The 22,862-nt window shown below is 41.0% G+C and overlaps 1 protein-coding gene across 2 annotated transcripts; it reads right to left on the bottom strand.

Annotated features, from left to right (window-relative positions):
* Nucleotides 1–4,531: 4,531 nt before the first annotated feature.
* pax9 (paired box 9) lies at nt 4,532–13,998 on the bottom strand. Of its 2 annotated transcripts, XM_071365357.1 has the most exons (4): nt 13,807–13,998; nt 12,489–13,121; nt 10,051–10,202; nt 4,532–5,769 (listed from the first exon to the last, which is right to left on the bottom strand). In XM_071365357.1, the coding sequence occupies exons 1-4, from the start codon at nt 13,808–13,810 to the stop codon at nt 5,497–5,499; spliced, it is 1,062 nt and encodes a 353-aa protein (XP_071221458.1). In that variant the 5' UTR covers nt 13,811–13,998; the 3' UTR covers nt 4,532–5,496. The 2 variants fall into 2 exon arrangements, with proteins under 2 accessions (XP_071221458.1, XP_071221459.1); XM_071365358.1 differs by lacking the exon at nt 10,051–10,202 and having other exon boundaries at nt 5,358–5,769; nt 12,532–13,121; nt 13,807–13,946.
* Between the last annotated feature and the right edge of the window lie 8,864 nt (nt 13,999–22,862).

Genomic DNA, 22,862 nt, shown 5'->3' with positions numbered 1-22,862 from the left:
CACACACACACACACACACACACACACACACACACACACCTGTGGCTTAGCCTGGCTCTTTCTCTCCCCCCCCCTCCCTCTCCTGGCAGCAGTCAGCAGTAGGCTATGTTGAGTCAGGTTGCTATTTGACACTCATCATTAATGTGTGAGCTGCTCTCTGCCAAAATGAAAAGGCTCCCGGTTCTTTGCCCCGAGGCCCAACTGTACGGTCGGTGATAGACTAACAGCTGAAGGTTGTGGATGGATGGAACTGTAAATGCTTAACCTGTTCTCTTCGTTAATGGAGTGTCGAATACCTGCGTTTGTTCGCGTCTCGACTTCTTGCAGCGTGTGTTCGGTGCGTGCACTGGAGTAACGTAGCATCGCAGTACACTCCTCCCTCACACACGCATACAGGCATGTAAACGGTAACGCCTTCCCCCTTACTGAACATATATCGCCACGCTCGACCCCGGCCGCGCCGATCTCCGTTCCTCACTCCCCCACCCGTGTAGGAATTCCTTGCTCTCTCTTGTCTGTCTCCAATGCTGACAGGTCTTCCTCAGAATGGCCTGTCTCTGTCTCCTCTTTGACAGCCGTGCAATCAGGGGAAAACATACAGTAGTCTTGTCACAGCTTAAATGAAGTATCAGCTTGTTTTTTCACTACCAGACCACAGTGGATATAGAGGGAAGTAAAAGATGAAAATACTACAGTATTTGTAGGCAGTGTTGGGGTGTAGTGAACTATATGTAGTTCAACTGCATTTTGCAGTAGCTTGGTGGTAGTTTAGCGTCGTAGCTAACTACTGTAACTACACAATACTTATTTTGCATAAGGAAAAGACAATGCAATCATTTCCTTTCTTTTTCGGGCATCAAACCTGCCTCATTATCACTTGAAACATTTGTTTTTTGTGTGTGTTTAATAGGCAAAATGACATTGTGTTAACATACAGTATGACCCCAAAGTGGTTTGTTCTTGTAATTTGTAGTTAATGACATTTCAGATTTGAAATATGATGATTTATCAATAAGTAGTTTAGCTGTAGTGAAACTGCTTTTTCAAAGTAACTTCAGTTAAGTTAACTATATATTTTTTTTAAGCGTAACTTGAGTGTATTTTCACATTTTTCAGTGTGAAGTAATTGGTAGCTTGGTACACTGTATTTTCAAAGTAGCTTCCCCAATACTGTGTGTAGGATCCACACTTTGAGTTTTACGGTAGTGTTCTGTGCTGACATGGTTAAAAATGGAAGGTACACCTACCCTAGTCTCTGTTAAAGCATCATGACACACACACACACACACACACACACACACACACACACCAGATGTGCAGTGGTTTGGCTCCCCAGAACGGATCTGAACGGATTTATAGTTTTTACTCACCTGTGTGTTTAAACATGCTGTTTTTAAGACACATAGAAAACAATCTGTCTATTGTCACCTTCTTTTTCAAAAGTCCAATGAACAAGAGCGCACCTAACCCCATGTATTTCTGTAGTTGTGTGTGTAGCACCCTGCTTAGTGTTACTTTAGTAGACTGTGTGTGTGTGTGTGTGTGTGTGTGTGTGTGTGTGTGTGTGTGTGTGTGTGTGTGTGTGTGTGTGTGTGTGTGTGTGTGTGTGGCATCCTGCTTAGTGTTACTTTAGTAGAGTGTGTGTGTGTGTGTGTGTGTGTGTAGCACCCTGCTTAGTGTTACTTTAGTAGACTGTGTGTGTGTGGGTGTGTGTGTGTGTGTAGCATCCTGCTTAGTGTTACTTTAGTAGACTGTGTGTGTGTGTGTGTGTGTGTGTGTAGCACCCTGCTTAGTGTTACTTTAGTAGACTGTGTGTGTGTGTGTGTGTGTGTAGCACCCTGCTTAGTGTTACTTTAGTAGACTGTGTGTGTGTGTGTGCGTGCGTGCATTAAATGCGCTCTTAACCCATGTATTCCGGTAGTAGTGTGTGTGTAGCACACTTTACATGGAGCTTGTCTTGTTTCTGATTGCGTGTAGTAGAGTAAAGATAACCATATGACATTTGGAGGCAGACTCAACATCATTAATTAACAACATGCGTTTCCCCCCCCCCCTTCATTCTTAAAACGACAGTTTCCCTATTAGACCTCACTTCCATAACGTTTGACCTACATTATCCTGAAGAGTGCCCAGATTAGACTAAAGAGTACCCATAGTTTTACATCAAACTAGTTATGGTTCTTTACAAACATTTGGATCAGAGATTTTCTGGCTGTTACTCTGGAATTGTTTTAATAGTTTTTTTGTTCTACTATTGAAAAGCGTTATGTAAGTCCCATGTATTATTATTCGATTAAAAAAAAAAAAAAAGCATTGGCTTAATTTAACGTGGTTACGTTTTTTTGTTTCGTTCCTATGAGCCAAAAGAAATGGACTTTGTCCAAGAGTGATGTGCGTTTTAGTTGTTAAAGAAAATCGTGCTTCTCTTGTTTTAGCTGATTTGTCAGTGTACATCAACCCCATACTGTGTAGCACAGCCAATCTTTTCCCACCTCTCATGTCTTAAGGTTGAACGTCGTGACTGGGTTTTTCTCCCTGTAGTTTGATGATGGTTGGAGGGAATCTAAGTAGGGCTGGTACAGTGTATGTTTATCTCACTAACAACACTACGATCCCAGAGTAGTAGTGCTGATCTAGGATCCCTCCCCCGCCCGTCTGCCCGTCCGTCCGTGCAATCTGTCATTGGGATCTAAAAGGCTAAACTGATCCTAAATCAGCACTCATACTGCGAGACACTTTATATATACGGCTCCTGATCATCTCACTGCAGCTCTGTGATGTGGCTCACGTACGGTCAAAAACAACACTAGGATCCCTGATGCAACGGTCCGTGACCACTGGATGCGGGGGAGAGTGCTTTCCAAGTCAAATAAGCACCGGCCTGCAAAGGACAGAGGAATGTTTACACTGTCGCACAAACAGAGGGACTGTTTATGCTGTAACACTGGCGGGCTGGGCTGGTGGGGACTTGGGCACCCATCCCCTTTTCCTTTGTGGCGCATATATAATATGTTAATGTGAAATAGCTCCCGAGTTCCATCAAGCTTACACACACTTCTCTCTCTCTCTCACACACACACACACACACACACACACACACACACACACACGTGTATATATATATATATATATATACACACCTCTGAAACCTACATCCTTGCCTATGTAATATATTAATGAAGTATACTTTGTAATAGAGCTGCCATGTTTCATCAAGCTCACACAGACACACACAAACACGTACACACCTCTCTGCAGCACAACCTCAGCCTGGTGCTGCAGGCCTGCTGTTTGCTAAGGACTTAATGAGTGTACACACTCTAGGTCAGGTGGCTGGTGACCTCACAGACCACAGGCAAAACAGTATGTCTTTTGTCGGTACTAGTCTCCGAGTTGGAGTGGAGGTCGGTTTGCTACTCCAACATGCATACATACATACACTCTCTCTCCTCCTCCCTCCATCAGCCCCTTGATCAGACAGACACAATGCCATTAGAGGCACAAAGGCTTTTACTTATACCTAGATGACGAAAACAGGTACCAAAACAGTGGCCTTGTGGTTACAGTGCTTTACCCAGTCCATGGTTGAATGGACCTTCTGAACATCATCTGTCTTTCATGTCAAACAGTTCTTGAGACATTCATTGAATCACTCTCTTTTGGTCACTTTTTAGCACAATATTTTCAGATCCATTTGAGACTGAAAAAAAGTATTATTAAAAACAAATTGATACATTTCTATTGTGTGTCTTAGAAAAAAATGTATTTAAAACTACAAACAAATAAATGTTATCTACGCCAAAAGCTGTGCATTTTAATATGGGTAAAGAAATGATCGGTAGGAGAAGAAGGTTACAATGGTCAAAATGAATTTAACACATGCGTAATTGGAATGCGGCCTACCTATTCAGAGTCAAAATACCATAAAGGGGAAAAGGAGAAAGAACGAGATGTATTCTCTCTGATTACGAAGTTGGAGAGCACCCGTCGGCAACCTTCCAACGTTTTTCCTCTCCCAAATTCCAAGTGAATCAATTTTATATGAGACAGCCGACGTATACCACTCTGCCATGACATCACTACGCCCGATGCACTTTTGGAATCACGCACGCAACATTCGGTTCTTCTCGCCTCATGGCAAGCGAACATTAGGTTGGCAAAAGAAAGTAGCAACACACAGAAAATGTTTCGAGAAGTTATTGTAAAAGTTATTGTAAATGATGTAAATGATTTCAGCCATTCTGAACCTCGAGTCGTAGCCAACAAATAGCCTAATATCACTGACAAGTTTTAACGATTTTATGACCATCAAAAATCTTTAATGTAGACCTAAGCGCTTGCTTAAAATGTATCAAATGATTGCATATATTTATACAACACGGTTCATTTAGTACAAAGACGCGTGTGACTTTTAAAAGTGGGTAGAATATTATTTCACGCAGAAGGTATTTTTTTCGATAGTCCTTCTAACACATGAGTTTTTGAAATGTCTTTGAAACAACTGCTACAATTCAGGAAGAATCGGGTCAAATCCAAACAATTTCCTTTAATTAAGACACATTCAATTTCATTGTGGATAGATTGGACCTGTGCAGCTGTACTGTTTTATCACAGTGTAGTTTCAAACATTACGCAGAAGACTAATGCCAAATGCTGTCAAAGTGTGTTGGGAACATCCATATAGGCCTATACTGTTTCCACCGTGGCCTTCTGATGTAATAATTCTACTTCGTTCAACCCTAGTACCTTTTAGTCAGTCTAATAAATAAACATGAAGATAACTTCTCCGAAGCTTTGGCGTACATTTAAGTCGAGAAGTGAAAAAACAATGTTCAATATTAAGATTGTAACTTGTCAAAAATAATAAACCAAAAAATACAAATACAAACATCCAAAACAATACCAATTGATATCACCCCTGAAACACTTAAATGCAAACGTTGTTTTCCTCATGGTTTTGATTGTCATACAATACTTTAACTCCCTGTCCCTAATAACATTTGCAGAGAAGTGTGCAGAAATGGGTTTAAGAGGCAAGTTCTTGATGAGAATGGCACAATTTCCGCCATGGAAGTATGAGAAACAGCCAGTCAGTCCTTCAATACACCTGTCCTGCCAGCTTTCTGCGGGGCCACAGACCAGTGTCATGTCTGTAGATAGTGTGGAACGTGTGGCATGGTTTCCCTTCCATGTCCTGTCTTGAACTGCGTGTTAACTTGAGTTCTCCACACCATGTCTTTGGTATGGAGGAGAATGTTGTGATGGATATGGGGCCTAGGTGAGGTCACCATATAAATCTAGAAGAGGTGAATGTAATGAGCTGGCACCAGACCCATGGTAAAGGAGGACTTGTCTCTCCATTTCTCCTTCTGTCCTGCTCCTTATCTCCTTCCTTCCTCCCTCCCTCCTCTTTTATCTCCATCCGCCCGTCCGTCTGTCCTGCTCCCCCTCTTCTTCCCTCTGTCTCTCCGTCCGACCGGCCCGTCTGTCTGTGTTCTACAGTGCTGAGCCGGGGATGGGGTGGGCATGGGGGTGGATGACGTCACGGTGGTGGGCTGTCATACCCTTGAAGGCCAGCGGAGCGGCGATGTTGTCACAGCTGTGGTGATAGAGAGCACTGCCACTGTGCGGCTGCCATGTGGGACCGGTCACATAGGCCGACGTGGTGGCGCTGTACCCCATGTAGGGCGACACTGGGGTGGGAGGGTGGTAGGCCGGGATGCTGGGCGCTGTGACATAACTGTTCACTGTGGGCAAGCCACTCTGCGTCTGTCAGGGAGAGGAGAGAGAGAGAGGATGGTGAGACCATTGAAGTAGAATGTCATTCTAGTTCTGTGGGTGAGACGCAGGTAAGAGCGGTAGGTGGAGAGACATAACTGTTCACTGTGCACGTGCAGGCCGCTCTGGGTCTGTTAGAGGGAGAGAGAGGAGAGAGAAACACAAGGTTAGACAGAGGTAGAAGGTGAGACATGGGGAGGAGGAGAGGCACAAGGGAAATGTGATATAGTATGGCAGTGAGGGAAGTGGAGAGAGATGGAGAAGTGAGAGTTGGTGAGGGTTAGGGTTGAGTTAGAATTTGGGTGAAGAGTACAGTGGTGAGGTATACAACATGTGAAATGGGACAAGAGTGTGAATGGGGGCTGAATACAATAGGGGTTGGGAGAAGTTGAGGGTTTATTGAGAGAGGAGATTTGGAATGACAGAAATGAAGAAGGGAAAGGGGAAAGAAAAGAACAGGGTTAAGCATGAGTAACATTTGGCACCATGACAAAACATAACTTGAAGAATTCACACAATTGTTTCAACATTATATGCATGGGTGGTCTATTCTATGACTAGTGAGAATAAGAATGGTTTCTGCAGAAGTGAGCATACTTCTCGTTCCTGTCTAGTATTTGTCCAGGATCTCCTCAACCTAAACACTCATTGCATATTGTTTTTCTTTCGACTGAAATCCACAGCCATGACGGGGCACGTGCAATACTCCAATTCTAATCGCTTCCCGTTTTTAAGGAGGCTATATATTTAACTGATATGTTATATTTCACTACGAAAAAAATGCTATGGGCCAACTTACATAATGGCATTTTAGTTTGAGGTTAAATGATCTACTTTTTCTACCGAGTATTTCCGTAGGCCTACTGCTTTTAATTTATGTTTAGTTTTTTCAAGATATTTCAATTTGTGAAAACTGAAAATAGTTCAGGAAGAAGACTTGCCTAGCCCATGTTGCCCATATCTTAATTTGATACAATGTTTTTTTCCCCCGTTATTGGATATTGATAAATAATGAAATACACACATCACACACATACAGGTTTATTGGAATAGGCTAGATTCAGTCGATCAAATCATGATGTTCTACACGACTTGCTTTTCGCATAGGCCTAATTTTTGTTTGTTTCGCCACTTTATTTGTCAATATTCAATGTTAAGTCATACTTTAAAAAAAATACAGTCCTTGGCTTGCCTGTTGTGCGCAAGTGCTCTATTAAAGTCTATCGATTCTACAGTCAATTCTGGCAAACGGAAAAGACAGGCTTACCAATTCATTTTTTATATTTCGTTACATAATTCGCATTATTTTTGATGATCGTTTCCATGCAGTGTATTCTTTTCTAACGCACAAGCATCTAACGAACCAGATGCCTGAGAATAATCAGTGTTGACGGATAAAAGCAGTTCAAATTACAATTGAATGGGCAGCCACTGAACTGATATAAGAGAACGCTGCACAAGGCAGTCTTTAGCCCGATAAGAAATATGTTCTCATATTTAATAGAATCCAACATCTCGAGTTATTTAGGCTACAGAAACCTTGAAATGCATTCAATGCTGTAATAATAATAGCTGAACTGTAGGGGAAAATGCTGTCGTATCCAAAATGTCAGTCAAAACCAGTGATTTGTCATTAGCATGAAACCTAATGGTATATGTTATGTCTGATTTTTTTAAAAACTGTCCTCTAGACTCTAGAGTTCCGGAGCGGAAGAAAGGCATTTAAACATCACATCCGAGCCGTGGGCACTGTTTATGTATGTGCGTGTCATTACCTTAAATCGAAAGTTAATGATTCAATTCTTCTTCCAAAGAGTGACATGATAGCTCACCCTCAGCCCCGTAGAGGCAGGACTGGGACTCCTCAAGTACAGTTAAGAGAACATCAGGTACTACATGTAGGCCTACTGTAGGCCCATAGAACCCGAAGTTACGATGTATTTATTTGATTCCGGGCTAGGATACATCTTGAATTATTATTATTTTATGCTTACGTGTGTGTTGGATTAAAAAAATACATTTCGTATTTATTCATCTGTTAACGCTTTTGTTGACCTGTCATTGGGAACTAGTTACCTCCTACGCAGCCGTTTCAGCTGCGTAGGCTACATGCGCTGTTCGCTGACACTCGAAAGATTGAGAAAAATAATCCTTGTTTTAGCAAAGTCTTTGAATTTGTACATAATCAATATATAGCAATTGACACTCATCTTTTTTTTTAAACACTTCTTACTTCAGGCGCCACAAGACTACTCGAGTTGTATTATAAGGAGGGAGAGACTGTGGGTGTGCATGAGGTGAGGGCGGACGAGTAGTGTGTTCGAAAGTGCGTGCAGACTGCAGTATGTGTGTTGTGCTTTGAAATATGGACCTATAGGATAGCATATGCACCATTTTGAAAGGATTTAGTACATCAGCAAGTTATCGTCTACAAATAAAGTTCCATTGACAAGTATAGGCCTATAGCAGCCTGTGGCACGCAGAAAGTAATACGTTACAAACTACTATCAAAATAGTTGAAAATTAATCGAATAATAAGTATTTCTTATATTGTGATGATTGCTTTAGATCAGACTTTGACATATACAAAATATAAAGTATGTAGAAGTAAAAATACACACTTGACCTATGGCTGATTATGCAATTTATAGGCCTACTGATCATATAGGCATTGGGCTACGTTTTTTTTTCTTCATATTTTTATCCCAGGGAGTTATATCACCGGCGCCGCATGTGCTATTCTGCATCATTTGTCTCCATTGATGCATCAAACCGTAGCCTATTGAATATATTGAGGTTACCATGCATAACTGGAGATAAATCCGACGATATATCATACCAATTATGTATGCCTCCCCCTCTCACTTTCTTACACATACTATATCCCTCATGCACGCTCTCGCTCACACTCCCTGTCCTCTCCCTCGTCCCTCTACCTCACACGTTGTTTGCACCGTTTGCAGTCGATATATTATTTTGCAACATAAAATGCACCATATTTTCTCACACAAGACTATCCCGAGTCTAGTGAGACGTTCTTCATTAAACCTTTGGAATGAAACAAAGTTTATACACACTAAAATATAATATGTTTTTCGACTATATGCCTATTAGTGCATGGGAAAAGTTTCGATGGAATGAACCCACAATTTCAGCAATGCTTTTCAACTTCTATTAGATCAGCGTGCAAATCATTATTGGGGGTTAAATAGGCCTAGATGTATTCTACTGGTCAAAATATTTAAATGTGTCATTACTTTTGAATTATTTAAACTTCAGTCTTATTTTTCATTTACATTAGGCCTAATATTAGTTATTTTAGCACGTTGGCTAAGACAATATGGAAATGTAATGCAATTAGGAAGTCCTAATGATCCTTGTAAGCATAACATATACAATCATAACACTCACATTTGAATTTAAACATTTAAATAATCTTTCTCCAACGGCTAGACTTTTATTATTATGAGTCGGCCTGTCTCCGTTTCGTGGTTACGGATTTTCTCTTCTCGCAACAAAAAATTAACCGTAGAAATCAACGACCTGACTCCTCGTGCCACGTTCACTGGTCGAAAATATGAGGACTTGAGAAGTCTATACAAAATGTTTTTTTCTTCGTTCATATGCCTAAAGTCTAAACCTTGTAAGACAAAGACAAGTGGCTCCAAAATACAAAGTAAAAAAAAACACCGATTTTCAAAAACAAAAAATACAACATCATTTCTCAAATATATTATGCCTACAGAGTTTGGCCATGCAACGTTTGGCTATATCGACAAAATCTGTTCAATTTCAATCTAAATTTGGCGTGCTACGCTAATGACAGCCACTGAGCTTCTCAGTACATGCCCATTTGTCAACATGCTATCACATGCAAGGAAATTGATGAGTCATGGGGTCCCAGGTACATGGTTAATTTGTCACAGAACGGAATCAATCATATGCCAATGATGGTTACAAAACTACAACACGTAATAGTAATGTAATTGCACAGTAGACCTAATGTAGCCGTAAGACCAACCCTTAGCCTAGGCCCAAAACACTGCGGTGCGGTGTCTTGTCTGGGGGCATTACCGCCCACACCCAGCGGAGAGAGCGTGTCAATATGACTGAAAGCACCGAGAAAGCATACTCTACGTTGATTATACAATAAGAGTGGGCCAAAAATTGAAGGGTATCATATTGTACTACACCGTTGTTGAGATTAACACACATTAGGTTAGAGATGGGCGAGGATGCAATTTTATTGATCAAGGATGTGTTTCCTTTTACCTGTTTGTATTTTGCTTCAGGTTCTATAGAATGCGGTGGTTTATCCTGCACGCCATTGACTAGTGGAGAGCTTGTCGACGACGGAAAATGTGTCCTGTTTATAACGCTCCATTCTTCTAGTTTGGCACTGGGAAAGGGCGAACTGTCACTAACTGCATGGGGCAAAACAGACAGAGGAGAGGAAAGTCAGAGGAGATGAACCGAAGAGACTTCACGCTACCACTCCCATCTACCATTCTAGGCATTCATATCACCTCACCCCCTACAGATTTTTAGCAAAACCCTCAACATGAAGTTATCCAGCAAGACACGAAAAAAAATTTAAATAGCAACGATCATCTTTTGCGATTTTATGCATAGACATTCCTATGCTTAAAAAAGCTTTTTGGCATGTCAAATCTGAATTAATTCTAGGTCAACTTATATTTTATACAGAGGGCGCCTAGAACCCGTGTTTGTGTGTGTGTGTGTGTATTTGCCTTAGCCTACTGATCAAACCGGAACAGCTCATTGCTGTAATGGTCAGTAACATTTACCCAAACCAGTGACAAATTAGATGTACTTTAACCGTTTCCTCTTTGTACATGATGGATTTGATATTATACACGGGTGCTAACGTTTAGAATTGGAAAAGCAAGCCCACCAGTGTTGTAACTTGAGAAGACCATTGGGTCGATCATTTTTTTCTCGACCCCCTTTTCTTTCTTTCTTTCTTTCTTTCTTTCAACAAAGCAGGTTTTACTTGGAGTTGTGTATTTTGTGCATAGACATTTGTTTAAATATTTTTGTCGGTCTAAAATGTTTGGGTCTCTTGCTATTTCCTAAATAATCATTCTTAGGTTAATTCGAGGAAGGTACATGCATGGTACTTTATTTTCCTTTCTTGATGGCATGGTAGGCCTGGCCGATAAAATAGTGCAATGCGAAAGAGGTGTGTGTGTGTGTGTGTGTGTGTGTGTGTGTGTGTGTGTGTGTGTGTGTGTGTGAGCGAGAGAGAGAGTGCCATTTGATGACCAACACCTTTGGAAATATCGCCATAATTCAAATGCAATTATGATGATTTACGCATCTTTACGCATGACGGCGATATTCGCCACATGCGTCAACGCTCTTCGTCTTAGAATAGGTCTACTGTATTCATCCACTGTTGTAGTGTAAACCCAATAGCAGTTCGATGTCATAGTAAGGGATTTGTTTTAAGAAAACCTGAGTCTCGAGGCTAGCGAAGTGATCGTGGCGCTAAAAGGCCTCACGTCATCCAGTGTACATGACACTTATTTCGGCTTTCAAAACCTGCAGCAAACATCTGCTAATAATTTGGAAATGCATAAGTTGTTTATAAAGGCATCCTTTGAGAACACATTCCTCTCCGTGAATTCTTGTTCGGCTCGAAGATCTGCGATGCCTTTGAGGGGCGATGCCTTGTTGTTTAGATTGTCGGAGTTAAGTTAGTACATGGAATGGCCGAGGCCTCGCGGATCTAATGAGGACTATACAAGCACTAAGGAGAAGGGCATGTTTATATCCACAAGGCGGTGAGACTTGAGGCCGATCTAACTTCTGACAGAAGCACGGGTATCACAAGCGCATAGGTGGTCGACTGACATCTAACACTCTGCTAACACAAGAAACGTTGTCACTAAAAATGGTATTCACAACAACCGTAATGTATCGTGATTGACGGAGGTCAGATTTGCTTTACAATGTTTCCAAAACAGACTTGTGTTTGTGGTAGCACACTAGTGAAAACGAACTGTCCAAACATGTCTGTAAGTAACAAAAACAAGTTCTCTAAACTCGGATAGGGCCTTTAGGGAACAACACGGGTATAGTAGCCTAGTTCAATGTAGCCTATTGGAGCAGCCTGGTAGACTAAAAGCATGTGGAACTGCATTTCAGGGGAGTGTATTTTGAAGCAAGGCATCCAAGAACAAAATGTCTGGCTGTAAGACATGGCATGGCAAAGCTTTGAACACCTCATTTTGATTTGAGTTCATCTCCTCGTGCACCGCTGCGCCTTCCCTTCATTATCCCACTAATATTCCACATCCGCCCCTTAATTATTAGTGCAAGCCTTCCTTTAACCATCTGTTTTAATGCAACCTTTGAACTAGGAACTACATTTTACTCATGTAGGCACTCACCAATACTGGCAAAATAACACATAATTAACTTAGCCAATTTATTTTTTGCAGTTCGTTCCGGAATAGTCACTCTTTTATCTGTTATTAGTAAATAATATCGTGCATATACAGACCGGTATGTGCATTGGTCATATTTTTTTAAACTGCATACCTCCAAATTAATAAAGTTACACATCTTGCCACTAGGCTCACTACACACACACACATACCCTAACCCATGCGGTTTCCTATTAATTTTAACCATTTACTACAGCAATTGGTTTGCCCATGTACCAAAGTAAAAATCATGCTTACTTTGTTGCTCTGTTATCGACCGAATCCCCAGAATATCTGTTACCGAGTGGGAGGAGGGCCATATCCTGTGCATAGCCATGTGTCCTGGGAGGGAGTGCATGCCCGGGGGAGTTGGTACTTTGGTCCCAGAGGCTCCGATGGGGGTCGGATACGAGTATATGTGGTTGTAGGGTAGCGTTGGTTGTGGTGGTTGGTGAGACGACTGCTTGCTGGACTCATAGTGGCTCTGCTGGGACAGATTCCCAATCTTGTTGCGGAGGATCCTACTGATGGAGCTCACAGATGGTAGATTGAACTTGTCACAAACTCCGTCAGCCAGTAGCCTGTCCCGGATCTCCCAGGCGAAGATACCCGGGTCCCTCTGCTTGTATGTCCGTATGTGCTTGACCACTGTAGGCGTGGTGACCCGTGGTTTGCTGCCCCCGATCGCTCCCGGGAGTATAGAGCCGGTCTCGTTGTACCGGGCCAGTATCTTGCTGACGCAGCCGTGGGAGACCCGGAGCTGTCTGCTGATGTCGCAAGGCCTGATGCCCAGCTGGGCGAGCTCTACAATCCGCAGCCGGATTGCGTTGGGAAGTGGTCTGCCGTTGACAAAAACCCCGCCGAGCTGGTTCACCTCTCCAAAGGCTGGCTCTGGTATCATGGAAACATACACAGAGGCAACACAATGAAACACAAATCTTAAATTAGACGACTTGTAGCTGTAGTAGCCTGTAAAGGCCCTTTTAGGACTAGTGTTGTTAATCGTGCTTCCCCTTCCTGAGTCCTTAGTCGACATACTGCGGTCTGCAACGTCGTTTTCAACCCGTTAAGGACAAATTAAATGCTTATTTATAGCATATGAAATTGTCTTAAATGTATTGGGATATATATATTTAATGCACTCAAAACAGATGCGTAAGAATCGAATCAGTAAGCGTGTGATGAAAATAAAAACATGTCCCACCTTTAGGCTGCCCCTGCAAATAAAAACCCCGCACATTTTCAGTTTGTGCATAACATACTGCTCCATTGTTATAGCGTTGTATTTGAATTTCAGTAAAAAATATGTTTTACGCATAGCTATGCTATAGTTTTACTAATTGGCTATTAATACTGGCCACTGGAAAATCCCATAATAAAACCAACTGGAGCTCAAAACTGTTCGGCCTTTATTTGTAGCCATACCATCGCTATACAAGCCATAGGCCTACAATCACAATTGATTCATTAGAATGTAGGTATAATTCGTTCCTTGAAAGATATAGTAATATCCGGTCGAGTGACTGCTATAGACTAACTCCATCATCGGCCACACAATATTTCCATATAAACTTACCCATTGCGTTTAGTCCACAAATTATTATTGGGATCTCGGAGTTACGCCTTCCGTCCAGTTCCGAGTCCAGTTTCGCTGGTGTCCGGAAACCTGTCTAGGGGAGCACAAATCCTCGCTCTCCTCCGGCCACGGGTACTGTGTTAACCGAACTAACGATAGTAGTGAGAAGGACAAATTCGCGATGTGTTTCCTGATAGCAGGAGAGACAGGCTTACATCTCAATCCAGACAAATCATGGGCCGGACTTCCAAAACTTTTCTTCTCTGTGAGGCTAGGTCCGCCAATGGAAGTTTGAGTTTATAGAGAGAAGCTTTCCTATTGGTCTGAAAGTTTGTGCTCGTGCAGCAAGGCAGCCTCCTCTCTTCCGGAACTACAGTCAGTGTTAACCTAACACCATGAATTGCAATTGTGAATTGCACTCTACTGGAATGGTAAGTTACATATAAGTAAGTAAAATTATATGAATATTGTGATTATGAATCATAACAATGAACTACACTACAGGATAAATCACCAATGCAATATTCCCAATATAATAGTCAGTGGCAATCCAAGTGTTTGGATTTTGTTTGCCTATATTGTCAGTGAGGAATTAATGTGGTATGAAAGTAAAATTAGTAGGCTACATATTGATATTCCCTCAGTTCAACTGGATAGCTTAACGTGCGTGGCTGTCTTCATTCACCAACCAAATACATAACATTAGACATTCAGAATAGTTGCACATCGTGACACGGACTCCAAAGCAAGGCAAACGAATCGTTTGATTTGGTATGTATCGGTAGCCTACAGAACACATCTGCTGTCTGAGTTGGGCTTTGGGTCTTACTGTAACTCATTCCATATAGGCTACTAATACACGTTTGGTTCAATGTTGTTGTGTACAATCCTTATTATTTCTAAAATTGAGATACAAAAAAAAAGTATATTTCGACATATAGCCGTGGTTGTATATTGACATTCAACTGAGTGTTTAAAACAAAGTTACAACGCGCCAATAATTTGTATATCCGACAAAATTAATTTATACAAATAAGCAGTTATAATAACTTATAATAGCATATTTCAAATACATTCTCCGTTATTACGAAATATTGTATTACAAGGAAGTGGATATGAAACAAAAAGGATACGGATGTTTGCTGTTATGTCATGTTTATTTATTCAATTTATAAACTACCCTACATACCATGAATGTGCTGACTACCCCTGCACCTATATTTCACCCATCTGACAGGCAATACAGGACGCCTTTACACACGCAGGTAATCGGACGCTTCGTTTCCTGTTTACACGAGAAACCTTAGCTCTTGAAGCTCTCGATGGTTGACCTGTGCTCACGGTTTTCTCTTTCTCTTATTGCTAAGGGTCACTTCACAACAGTAAGCTTCGTTTGCTCCCCATCTTAGAAATAGATTTCAGTAGATCAACACTAGCCTTTATATAGGCCTATGCTACACGCAGATACGTGCTCTAACTTATTCTTCTTACTGTCCGTGTCTTCCAGGGCCCTCGTCTGTTATAGCAGCGAGAGATTCCAGATGACTGATCACTGAACTCTGAATGTCTAGCTCGTTTTCCAGCTGCTCTATGGGTGTTCCTGGTGTATTTGTTCCGGCATGGCCGATTCCCCTGGACCCCGCTCGCTCATGGCAGTCACTAATGCGTTAAGGATAATGTTTACCATTGGAAAACGTGCTCAACTTGTTTCCATTGAGGTGCTTCCGATGACTGAAATAACAAAGGGTCACGTCCGAGGGATCAGAGGTCTCCGCTCAACAATTAGTAGGCTATTGTAGATACTTGCAGAAGTGAATGGTATTTGAAAAGCATTTTGGTGTACTAATATTATTCTAATATTATTCAGCCCCATTCGGACCATGTATGGTGCAATGTTGATCACGATTTGAAATAGCGTCTTTATGATTTATAAAACTAGCCTTTAAATCATGAGCAAACCAGCTTCAAGTGCGAATTCCCCAGGGGCGCGAGTGCATCGGGGCCAACTCAAAGCCTCAAGGGAATTTGCGTGCCATCCATTCCATCTCCTTAACATTCTAATAAGAATAGCTGAGTGTCTTGTGATGGAACTTCAAGTCCCTTGTCTGTTTAGCTCTGTTCTTTCTGATCACACGTTTTGTCCAATTTAATCTTATGGTAGTGAGACATATATCTGAAGGGTTAATTGGGCATTGACAGATGAGTGTTAACAAGGTGTGTAGAGGAATGTGAAATAGATACACGTACGGATCTTTTCGAGGTCTTTAGACTGCCTACAGAGATAATAATTATCGTGTTTCATCAGCGAGATTTAGGCTAAAACGTATTACAGCCCAAGCGATATTAGGACTAGGCCTATATCAGATTAGGCTATTGTTGTTGTTATTGGTTGTATTTTTATTGTTATAGGTAGGCAATAAAATATGTATTTTTATATATTTTTGCCTACCTGTGGATTTCTTCCTGTAGCCTATATTGTTAATACATTATTTATAATATTGTTATAGCCAACCATACGGTAGGAATTCACCATATGAAATGACACGTTGTGTGTTCCATGTGTAAGCAAATAGGCTACAGTATCCTACAGCATCCTATGTATAACTGTATAATCTCTATCCTATTCATTCTAACCGATTTTTTTTTCTTTACACTATGCGTTGCAATCCACCGAAATAGTTGGATTTATAATTTCATGACTACGGTATGAAATGACCTACCACTGAGGAGATTAAAGGTGACGAGCGATTTATCGATGACAGTCACAGTAATTCCCATGGCACATCATGTAATCTATTAGATCAGCAGGAATCTTTTGATGTCCGTGTTGCCACGATTTCTATTCTTTCATCAGATATTTTCCAATATATTAGGTTATAAACTTGACTCAAATAGTCAGTCGCTAAATAATTATAGGCTATGTTTTGCGGCATTCTTAACGGCATGACTAAAAATGAATTCAACTCTGCTCTCCATGCATGTCCTTCGTTCAGGACAATGTCCCGCGCGCACGGTATAGGGTAAAGCCTTGCGGTGCCCATCTTATTTGAAGTAGGCCTAACGGTATTTAAGGCATGTATCATAGCTGACTAAAACAGAATTAACCGTGTCGAATGGTCCTGACCGCAAGTCAACGTATCGTATCCTTCCTGATCCGTTAAACACGACTATCTTGTTTTAGGGCATGTGTGAGACCGACAGGACAGCTGACGGAATAACCCAATTTCAATATTTTCGTTTCTGTCTGCTGATCTCGCTTGTAACCCATGCGGGAATCCTTAATTTTATGCTCAAAAAAATCATTTCTTCTTCGCGCACCAAATCTAGAATCAGGAGCAAAAGGACACGTACTTTTTTAGGCTAAGATAATACATCCATTAAATTATCAACATTGGCACTTAGCATACCTCTGTTCTAGGCATATTCATTTTTAAAAGATAACCATGCATGCTTCTTATCATATGGCATGCGTGCTGATATTTTGGCTGCATGGTGATATCATTCTGTTTCAATACTAATTTAGACAATTAAGGCATATGTTTAGATCAGTATTTGCAAATAAACATGTTTGAGTGCATCAGATAGCCTAAGGATGTTTTTTTATTATAGGACTATGCCTCGTTTTAATTGCACTGTGTAATCAATACCTAGATACGCAGATATTTCGACAACTATGAAATCAAAAACGTTGCAACCAGTGGGGTTAGTTGTGCCAAACAACACAGGGCGCATTGGATAGGTCTTGGAGTAGCTTAATGTGCCCTTATAAGGAGAAGACTAATGTGCCTTCAGCTCGGTAGGTACTGAATCTAAATAGTGCAGGAGGATGTACCAGACCCGGGATGCAGAGGATCATATGTCGTCTTCCCAGGCGTCTTCCATTCCCATAGAGGTAGGTTAACACACCTTCGACCATTATGTTATTGTATAAGTAGGCCTATACGCGTTATTATAATGTGATCTTATATGGCAGACTAAAGTGGCCCTCTCGGTGAATATAAACAGCGCGTGCAGGATGTTCCCGGGGTGGCTCGTGCCATTCTTTTATGCAAAGAGGAAAGGGGTTAATGTACCCCTCGAACAGGGTCGATTCCAGGCATAAGCGACATAAGTGGTTGCTTATGGCTCCAGCCGCTAGGGAGTTTAGGAACTCAGTCTGATCTTAATTTACTATTAAGAATAATAGTAGTAGAATACACGGGTGCAAATTCCAAATTTAGTTGTCCATCAACAGTTTTTCTCTTATGTCAGTCACTGAGAGTCACTCAATTAGCCATGTCCACTAACAATTTTTAGATTGGTAGTCTAGCCAGCTATCTAAATGTGCCCTGGAGCCCTGACTTCTAGGGGGCCCCCATTTTTAAATTTTGGTAGTCATTCTCACTCAGATATCATATTAACATGGCATAAATAAATAATTACAAAATTGGTAGAAATGCAGGAAACTTGCTTTAAAAGGTCCAATGCAGCCGTTTTTATCTCAATATCAAATCATTTTTGGATAACAATTAACTACCTTACAGTGATTTGTTTTCAATGAAAATTGAAAAAAATTTACAAATTGCTTCTTGGCAAAGAGTAATTTCTCAAGCATGAATTTTGCTAGGACTGTCTGGGAGTGGTCTGAGTGGGGAGGGGGAAACCGAAAGTTAGCTGTTATTGGCAGAGAGGTTTGGAACTCTCTTTCTTATTGGTCCATTAATTAATTTTGACGTCACCATTGGAAGGCCAAAACTCCATTCCACCAAAACAGGCAGACATTTTAGGCGGTCTTTTCAAACAGCTCTTACACTAAAAAGGGCATTATCCACATGTTTACTATTTCACAACCTCATAGTGTAAATAAATATAAAGCACAGGTAAAAGTTTTTGACCGGACTGGGCCTTTAAAACTGCAACATTTCCTCTACTCCCCATGGCAAAATGTGTAGAATTGAAGGAAATGAACTTTAAAACGTAACATTTTCTCTCCACCATCAAGAGGGGGGCCACTAAAATGTTTTGCTGCGAGGTGGGGGGCTACCAACCAAATCTGGTTTAGGGCCCCCAAAAGGCTACAGCCATGCCCTGTTCTAGGCCATTCTGAATTTTAGAAGAGGAAACGCCTCCTATGTGTGTGTTCATGCTAGTCCCAGCATGATATCATGTTGGTTATTCCACTGTATTTTATATTGCATTGTTACCAGATCATTTAAAAATAAAGGAGAGCCGCACACTCTAGGAGCTCAGATGCAAAAATATTTAATTTACCAACGTTTCGACAGGCAAGCTGTCTTCATCAGGGTACAATCACAGACACTGCGGGATGACTCGTTTATATATAGTGTCAAGACACACAGGTGGCTGTAATCATGGCCAAGAGTGGCCTAATATCATTGGTTAATTTCTCAAATATTAAAATGGCATAGAAAGAGCAGCATACAATAAATACAAATGGATAGCATACGATCATAGACTCACTTAAGACCACACAAGCCTACAAACAACCACAATGGCAAAGTCACAACAATCACAACAATCACAAGAATGGCTTCAGATCAAAGTCCACGTTGAGACCGAAGGGAGCAAGGGTCTTTAAGTTAAAGATTGTCTGATTGTCACCAGATCAGCCTTATAGTTTAAACATTTCCTGCACGACATGACTATAGGCTAATATTGAGGTTTGCCGAACTGGGCCAACGCGATACTTTTCTGTTCCCAACACCCATGTTTAGATTTGGTCGAGCTATTTTCTCAAATATTTCAGAAAAATATCTGTTACTGAATTTTATACATTGTAATGTGTTGTTGTTGTATAAGGCAAAAGCCATTGTAGAAAACTGGTAAACGAGGGTTTGCTTGGTTCTAGGCTACATTTGTTTTGTGAGAGAGGTCCAGCAGAATCAGTATAGCGCCCTCCACCAGACCAGACTGGGTATCTCAAGTGTTTCTTTGCACATTTTAACCCACCTTGAATTTTAAATATATTTTAAATATTTTAATACCATTGTGTTTGCACCGCATCGATATTCTCAACATATGAATACATCGATATGGAATGATTGCGCTTGACCAGTATTCCCTTGACTGGAATAAAGTAAATCACCCCATCCTGCCAAATGATGGATGAATTTCGAAGAATATTAGCGGTTATGGGGCGGCAGATAGCCTAGTGGTTAGAGCGTTGGGCCTGTAACCGAAGGTTAGGTTAGGTTGCTAGATCGAATCCCCAAAGATGACAAGGTAAAAACCCACTAGGCCGTCATTGAAAATAAGAATTTGTTCCTAACTGACTTGCCTAGTTCAGTAAAGGTCACCTTTTTTTTTTTACTTCATCTGTTTTGTGTTTCCCCTATCTGTTATTGACTCCCTCTAATCATATTGGCCTATATCCTTTATTTACATATATTATGATATTACACACGATAATATACACAAGCTATATCGTGCACGATGTCCATGCAGACATTGCCCGTTTATCATTTATAACCTATTCCCTGCCTATATGAAACTCAGACAATAGATGTTTAAGTAACAGACAAATTCTCAGTATTGTATTTATGCTGACATTTCCCGCTACAGGCTACACAGCGTTCCTACTGTCCTATCAGTTCATAACTCTCTCAAGTATCTTGTCTGCCTATCAAGCAGTGGGATCCGTCTCATATAATATCATATCACATAATCCGCTATCAGGAGAATCTAACGCTTTCCTAGCGGCGCTTTGGCAGTCGCTGTGAAGTCTCTATTGACGTAAGATGTGCAAAGCAAGCGACATGTGTCCAGGTTACACTGTTCCAAAAAAGAAGGCGCTTACATTACGTCCATGGTGATTAGCACTAAAACAACGTTGCCACCATGTCTTAGAGGTTGCGCTAGGACACATACTGCCTCAATCAGTCCGCTGTTTGTATAATTATATTTAGAAATCACATCAAATCTATGTGTGTTTGTCACATGCTCCGAATACAACGGGTGTTGTGAAATGCTTGCTTACGAGCCCTTCCCAACAATGCAGTTTTAAAAAAAGAATACAAATAAAAATAGTATTACACAAGAATGGAGCTATATATAGGCCTACAGGGAGTACCAGTACTAGATCAATGTGCAGGGGTATGAGGTATTTGAGGTAGATATATAGGCCTACAGGGAGTACCAGTACTAGATCAATGTGCAGGGGTATGAGGTATTTGAGGTAGATATATAGGCCTACAGGGAGTACCAGTACTAGATCAATGTGCAGGGGTATGAGGTATTTGAGGTAGATATATAGGCCTACAGGGAGTACCAGTACTAGATCAATGTGCAGGGGTATGAGGTATTTGAGCTAGATATATAGGCCTACAGGGAGTACCAGTACCAGATCAATGTGCAGGGGTATGAGGTATTTGAGGTAGATATATAGGCCTACAGGGAGTACCAGTACCAGATCAATGTGCAGGGGTATGAGGTATTTGAGGTAGATATATAGGCCTACAGGGAGTACCAGTACTAGATCAATGTGCAGGGGTATGAGGTATTTGAGGTAGATATATAGGCCTACAGGGAGTACCAGTACCAGATCAATGTGCAGGGGTATGAGGTATTTGAGGTAGATATATAGGCCTACAGGGAGTACCAGTACCAGATCAATGTGCAGGGGTATGAGGTATTTGAGGTAGATATATAGGCCTACAGGGAGTACCAGTACCAGATCAATGTGCAGGGGTATGAGGTATTTGAGGTAGATATATAGGCCTACAGGGAGTACCAGTACCAGATCAATGTGCAGGGGTATGAGGTAATTGAGGTAGATATGTACGCCTACATGAAGGCAGGGTAAAGTGACTAGGCATCAGGATAGATAATAATAAGAGTAAAATAAAGAACAGAGTAGCAGCAGCCTGTGTGTGTGTGTGTGTGTGTGTGTGTGTGTGTGTGTGTGTGTGTGTGTGTGTGTGTGTGTGTGTGTGTGTGTGTGTGTGTGTGTGTGTGTGTGTGTGTGTGTGTGTGTGTGTGTGTGTGTGTGTGTGTGTGTGTGTGTGTGTGTGTGTGTGTGTATGTACTGTATGTGAATATAACCAATATAGCCTGTGCCTAATAGTATATGCTAATCATTTATATTGATAATAAATATAATAACTCGACCAATTTCTTAACTTCGAATTGTCGTTTCTTATTTATTCCCTATTTTGTAGTCTAATGAAACAGACTACGTCATTCCTGGTTATTGAATTACACTTTCAACACTAAATATGCATCTTAAGAGGTCGTTTTAGAATATTATAGCATCCAGAATTATAGCAGGGTGGGTGGATATTAAGGACAGACAGAACGCGTAATAACTTGATGACCAGCAGGCCCAATCAACTTCCCATGACAGTGGCAACGTTTTGTCGAAATGTAAGCCTTTTGACCGTTTTCTATCAACTTTGTGTCTTGCCTATTCACGGCGTGACCATGTTTTGAACTAGACTACATTTGGTGATCTTGTATTGAATAGAAATGTATGTAGGGAATGGAATCTTCATTTGATACAGTATATGCCCACTTTGTTTAAGAATAACAATCCCTCAACTAAATGTGAACCAGAGGATGAGTGCACATGCGCTCACTTTAATTCCGCTGAGACTGATCGAAAGAATGTCTGAGAAGTTAATGGTGTGTACCAAGGATTTTCCTCCTAACAGCCACATTATTAATCTATCTGCGATTGCTTTCGGGGTACTGTATAAATAATCCAACAAATTAGGATTCTCTTCATTTTTCCTTTAGCCTATGATCGTTGTTAAATGGATAAGACCCGGATTCTAATTGTGTCGCTTAGCCCAATCAAACTATCGTAATTGAAATCGTGTGGCAGTCATTATTACAGTACATCCAAGGAACGGTCCGACTGCAATCAAGATCTTACTGTATAAGAGAGATGGAAGTTTGAGATGGCAAGGTTATTGGACAGACACGAGCAGAGTAATGCCCATTTCTGCTGTAAACTGACTCCGTTCGCCTTATAACGCCTTATAAAACTAGTGTAGCCAAAAAATATGTATTTTATTCATGCTGCTCGATAGAGAGCGCAAATGTTAATATGCAAAGCA

The sequence above is a fragment of the Salvelinus alpinus genome, chromosome 25 (genome assembly GCF_045679555.1).
Source record: "Salvelinus alpinus chromosome 25, SLU_Salpinus.1, whole genome shotgun sequence".
Taxonomy (NCBI): domain Eukaryota; kingdom Metazoa; phylum Chordata; class Actinopteri; order Salmoniformes; family Salmonidae; genus Salvelinus; species Salvelinus alpinus.
Note: the sequence above shows the minus strand (reverse complement) of the source record. Positions and strands in the feature narration are given on the sequence as shown.

What these genes read in the sequence shown, in the direction of transcription:
- pax9 (XM_071365357.1), bottom strand. An exon ending in GTCGATAACAGAGCAACAAA is followed by an intron (nt 10,203 to 12,488) that starts GTAAGCATGATT and finishes TGCCCCATGCAG; the next exon opens with TTAGTGACAGTTCGCCCTTT. An exon ending in CTGAAGCAAAATACAAACAG is followed by an intron (nt 5,770 to 10,050) that starts GTAAAAGGAAAC and finishes TCTCCCTGACAG; the next exon opens with ACGCAGAGTGGCTTGCCCAC.